We start from the raw sequence: 6,264 nt of genomic DNA on the forward strand, positions 1-6,264 counted from the left end.
ACTCAAGAAACTCATTTCTCTCTCAAGTATCATCAAGATGACTTCCATTTCCCGACAAATTGTAAGTGATTCTTCCATTTATTAGTTGATACTTTTCATAATCTAGTAAAGTCCCTTGATTTCATCCGTGAAATCACCTATTTTGGGTTAGATCTTCAAGAACACCAAGAAAACACACTAGTTCTTTAGGCCGTGAACACCCCTTCAAGCTTCAAAACGTAAGTATCCTTTCCATATACTAGTTTCCCATTAGAAGCTCTTGAATTACACCCTTGAAATCAACCATTTTAGCTTGATCATCAAGAGTTTACGGCCATAGCATCTCCTTTGGCCGTAAACCCTTCTCAAGAACAACAATGGCCGTGAACATCATAGGCCGTAAACCCTAGCTTCTTCTTGTGTTGGCCGTAAACTCCCATGGCCATGAACACCATGGCCGTAAACACCAAGGCTGTGAACACTCTAGTGTGGCCGTATACCCCTTTAGTACAATCACATGTGATTGTAACACTTCATTCCAAGTGTTTCTTAGCCCCTAAGGTGGTTCCCTTTCATGATTAGTTGTTATATACACTAATTATATACATATATGTGTCATTATATGCTTAATAGGATCCGTTTTGTGCTCGAGACTTCACTTGACACTTAACATCCTATATCGATCTTACATTCGAATCACTCACTACAGGTGAGTTCATACCCCTTAAATTATCATTTAAATGATTTTAAATGCTTTTATGGGGGGGGGGGGAATACAAGTAGAAACATTTTATTTATTATATCAATCACATGTGATTAATAACTATCAAAGAAGTAGATTTCTTATACTTCAAAACTGTGTTATCAAACAAACTATTTCAAAACCTTTTATAAACTGACATCAAGTCATCTGTAACCGTTCAAATGGTTATAATTCCTTTATATGTTAAAACTATTTTATATGCTCTCTTTATCAAACTCTTTTAAACTTATATATTGTCAAAATCATGTCTATATAGATATAGTTATATACGTAAGGTTGAAAGGGCTTAGGACTGATAACTCACTTTATTTCCTGTTCCTTGTTTGGTTGTGGACTTAGGGTATCCGGTTGTTTGTCCGAGTGTCGTTTGAATCTTAGTTATATATTATGTATATGTGTATAGATATAAAAGTTCTTACATTAGTTCAACACCTTTGGGTAGCAAAGGTGTACAAACATACTCAGTCACTCAAACAACATTAATAGTAAACTATAATAGGTATAGTTTAGAGGATCACTACTCACTATTTCTAGTACAATGAAACATACAAGAATCAGTTCATACATGAGTCAGTTCAAACTTACTCTAATGAGAAACAGAAAGAACATACTATGATGAGAAACAAAGAGAACACACTATAATGAGAAACAAAGAGAACATACAATACACTATACAAAGAGAACATACAATACATTAGAACAGAGAGAACACACTATACAAATACAAGAACACTATAACATTAATGTGAGCCAGTACTTCATGGCATGGCAATATACTGCTGTGTCACATTTTGTAACCAGAGTCTCCTGGAGGGAGAGCGTGAATTTGTGTATAGATCTATACGGGATTGACCATCCTACACCTTGCTGCTAGCTATAGTCAATCAAGTATGGTTACACTATATCACATTTTACCTTAATTAATCAATTGATTTAAGGTAGTTAGTACAGCGATATTTGGTATATACAAAACTGCAAGTACATCTTTATTATTTTCCTATTACATTCAAATTGTGATCTTCTCACATAAACGGTAATATAAACTATATTTTTGGTAAATGATAGTCAGTCTTTGGGAAAAACATTGACTTTTACAAAGGAACAAACATACAGAACAATCGTGTCTTGGTAGAAGACTGCATTTCAGTTAAAGTAGAAAATATAGGATTTTCTAGGAGATACAAACATTTACAAACAAACACTTTCATTAAACATATACAACAACTGACACTAAATACTTATGAACTCACCATCTTAAATGATGATCTACTCTTTCAAAATAACTTGTATTCTCAGGTCACCAGTAGACAGGTACACTGGACCAGGTCTTGAGAAGACATAGCACATTCGAGACTCGTCTTTTATTTTGATTCATATTTTGGTGTCTTTCAAACTATACACAGAACACACTTGTATTAAATTATATTATTAATGCAATGGATGATGTTGTTGCTTGTTTACTATTATGCATTGATATGATACTATACATGACGTCCTCCACCCCCGAACGTTTCCGCCGTTCTGGTTTGGGGGTGTGACGACAGCTACCAGATTTGAGGTCAGATACTTAACCTCAAGGCACTATATTATATTTAAATTTAAAAAAAAATATGCACTTAAGTTTACTTTTCCAGCCATGGGATGCAAAATCTGTCACTCTTGTAAAAATTGGTGGCATGCAAATAATTAGAGGAGGTAATGCAATCGCAGATGGCCCTGTCACTAATTCCAATGTCAATACAGTAATGGATTTAGCCCTTTCACTAGCTTACAAAATGGCACGTGAGGCATATGCAAATTGAAGGCCATTGCAATGGTGAAATCCCAGAGCCTAAAAGAAAAAAGATAAACCCATTATATGTGCATGATCAAATAATAACTTAATTTGTTTTGGATGTTGCACAAGGGTATTACTTACTGTGGGGTTATTTTCACAAGTGCTAGTCTGAAATACATAAACAAACAGTCAGTAGTTAAAAAGGTTTAAAACTTAAGAAATACTAGGGTTATAATGGATTTTTACTTGTTTGTTTATCATATCATATGATCATTACATTTTCCTTTGTTGTTATTACAACACTAGACTCCAATATGACAAATCTATCAAAATATAAGCTGGTAATCTGAATGAAAAATAGTACTTTCCACGATTATATATAATTGGATTGATTTGTTAAAGTATTTTGTTGTAATAAAAATAAGATCCATATATCTAAATAAAAAACAATTTTCATTGTAATAAAAAGATGTCATGACCTGTTTGCAAGAGTCCCACCAACCAGACTGCCCTTGACCAACAAATCGTCCAGGTCCTGTTATAACAAGATTATCAATGTGTTGAAAGTTAAGCCAAGTATCGGTGTTATTAATCCACTTGTTCTTTGGTGGTGCTACAAGAGTCCCTACGACCTTCAAACATATAATTAAAAATATCCCATGAATTAATTCTATAGTAATTAACAAATTAATTAATTTATTTTCTTGGCAATCATATTAATTAATTAATTAATTACACTTACAGTGACGACAACAGTTGGAGCTTTGCATGGACCCGTGAAAGACAATGGTTGAACAAGAAAGTTTCCATCAGGTAATTTAAATTGTCCAGTCGAACTACATGCTGCATCCCATGCCTTGTTAAGTGCCTACAAGATCATGACATACGTACATTAAAAATTTTAAATTGTAAAATGCTTAAAAAAAGAAATGTCACTATTGCTAAGTTAGCTGCCTATTTCCTGTTTCTGTCAAATTATAGAATATTCGTCAGTAATTCAAAAAGAAAATAGCTTGAAAACAGATTAGTCAACTGCTACTACTCAGAATCACACCACACTGTGTATATAAAAAAGTTGTTGTGTACCAAAGAATCGTCGCTGATGCCATCTCCTACAGCTCCAAAGCTCTTAACATCAGTTTCCAAACTAACTACATTTTGAGGTTGCGTGGCAGTGATGAATCCAATGATCATGAGGGTGCATGTAATCACATTAAGCATCGTACCAATAGCCTGCATTGAGAAATAAGAATAATAATAACATAAGTTGTTAACAATTTTAGTCAAGTTTCCAAACTAACTACATTTTGTCTCTTGTTAAACTATTAACCACATTTCCGATGTTTTAAGTTGTTAACAATTTTAGTCAAGTTTCCAAACTAACTACATTTTGTCTCTTGTTAAACTATTAACCACTTTTCCAATGTTTTAAGTGGTGAGGCTTCCAAAGGTTATGGAGCCAACTATGAAATTTCTTAAAAAGGAAAAAATATATATTTTATATTCCACCATCAATACAAATGTCGGCATTAAAAGATCATCATTTTTTATGTTTTGATTTCTTTTTAGTAAACTATGTTATGATGATGTGGATCCACCTGAAAAGTAAAAATTTGGAACTTATTTGTGTTAAAGAGGAAAAATATATGGTTTATTTAAATTGACAACTCATAATTTTTGGAGATATAGCATACCAAGTTATAGAGGCTAAAATACCGCAATGGAAATGCAAGACCTCCGAATCATTAAAGATTACAAACTAGAATTACATCTATTCTAGTCACAATGAGTATTTCTAATACCTTTGCTTTACGCATTTATGATAATATCTATTAGCTGTAGCTAAATGAGTTGTAATTGTTTGGATGTAGGACATATGGTGGTCAAATGAAGTTGTGTACAAAATGTTATATGAAATGGATGTAGGAGTATTATGTGGATGCTACAATAGGTAAGAGATCATCATTAAGCTTCAATTTCTATTTTTTAATTTCGCTCGTAAGTTGAAATTTTGATTTCTAGTTTCCATGGATCCAACCTTAATGTTTTCATCCTCAAAGGTAATACATGTTTGCTGAAATACTAGCTGACTACGAATAGATATAGACTATAAATGGTCGGGTGGGTAATTTTTTTCTTCTGAAATTGACATAACTATATCTTTGGTAGTCATGTTTGTTTGTTCGGTTGTGCAAGGACAATTAGATGGAATTTGACAGCACATGCAGCTAGGGAACTTGATTGGAGTGGGACAACAAATAGAACAAATGCAGCTAGGGTAATTGTTTTCTAAATGTGATATAACTATATCTTTGATTTTGTTTTTCATCTTACCTTTCTGATTGTTTTTTTTATTCTGATTCTGATTAATGGTGGAATGTTCTCAAGGGAAGTGGATTGGAGTGGCCGATCCTGCAATGATGGGATACACCATGGGAGTGGTATACAGTTTCACTAACCACACTTGCTTGTGTTGATGAAAACAAGTATCATGTAGGAACAGAAGCATAACAATAAGAAGTAGAAACAAGAAGGTGTTCCTTAATAGCAATGTAGTATTAGGTTATATAGTTAGGGAAAACCTCTTAATAACAATGTACAATCAAATCCCATTAATACCAATGTATGAAATTTTTTTGACATGAAGTTATTGGATGAAACTGGTTTTTTTGGTATATATTTGTTTCCATATTTTTGTATTATGTGTAAATGAGTATCCTAAAGACGCGTCATAAATGTATATCGTAAATGGTTGTTGAAGTTCATGACACGCAAATGCGTGTCATCTTCATTTATGACAGAGGCTTTAATGGTACGCAATGTGTGTCCTAAACGCACGTCGTAAGGTTATGACATGCAAATACGTGTCGTCTTCCTTCATGACAGGGCCTTCCTTGATAAGAATTGTGTTTCATAAATGAGTGTCGTAAATGTGTGTCGTAACTGCGCTTCGTAAATGCGCGTCGTCTATAGACGACGCGCAAAAGCGTATCGTCTCTCGTTATCATAGGGCCTTCCTTGACACGCATTTGCGCGTCGTCTGAGCGTTTTACGAAACGCATTGCGCGTCGTAAAAGGCTGTTTTCTAGTAGTGTAATGATGTTTACATGAGTCAGCCAGAGGGTTTTGTCAGTGCAGAGTACCCTGATAGAGTGTGCAAGCTTGAGAAATCCATTTATGGATTGAAACAAGCATCTCGCAGCTGGAATCTTTGTTTTGATGAGAAAGTCAAAGAGTTTGGTTTTTCGAGAAGCGAAGATGAGTCCTGTGTATATGTCAGAGCTAGTGGGAGTATAGTTAGCTTTTTGGTACTGTATGTGGATGACATACTACTCATGGGAAATGACATCCCAACTTTGCAGGAGATTAAGTCCTGGCTTGGGAAGTGTTTCGTTATGAAGGACCTTGGAGAAGATGCCTATATCCTAGGGATAAGGTATTGAGAGAAAGGAGTAAAAGACTAATTGGACTTAGTCAGGCCACCTACTTGGACAAGGTTTTGAAAAGGTTCCACATGCAGAATTCCAAGAAAGGTGATTTACCGATCCACAGCAATGGCAAACATAGCAAGGCTCAGAGTCCGAGTACAGAGGCTGAGATAGCTGAGATGAGTCGATTACCATATGATTCCGCTATTGTCTCGATCATGTATGCTATGACTTGTACCTGCCCTGATGTGGCCTTTGCTCCGAGCATGGTCAGCAGATATCAGGGGAACCCTAGAAAGGCTCACTGGACTGCGGCG

At 34.9% G+C, this 6,264-nt stretch overlaps 1 protein-coding gene across 1 annotated transcript; it reads right to left on the bottom strand.

Moving 5' to 3' along the window:
• Nucleotides 1–2,682: 2,682 nt before the first annotated feature.
• LOC145127592 (putative polygalacturonase At3g15720) lies at nt 2,683–4,336 on the bottom strand. Its single transcript, XM_079062759.1, has 5 exons — nt 4,322–4,336; nt 3,606–3,752; nt 3,262–3,387; nt 3,022–3,151; nt 2,683–2,687 (listed from the first exon to the last, which is right to left on the bottom strand). The coding sequence occupies exons 1-5, from the start codon at nt 4,334–4,336 to the stop codon at nt 2,683–2,685; spliced, it is 423 nt and encodes a 140-aa protein (XP_078918885.1).
• Nucleotides 4,337–6,264: the final 1,928 nt, after the last annotated feature.

Source organism: Lactuca virosa, chromosome 7 (assembly GCF_052849685.1).
Source record: "Lactuca virosa cultivar CGN04683 chromosome 7, Lactuca_virosa_CGN04683_v6, whole genome shotgun sequence".
Taxonomy (NCBI): domain Eukaryota; kingdom Viridiplantae; phylum Streptophyta; class Magnoliopsida; order Asterales; family Asteraceae; genus Lactuca; species Lactuca virosa.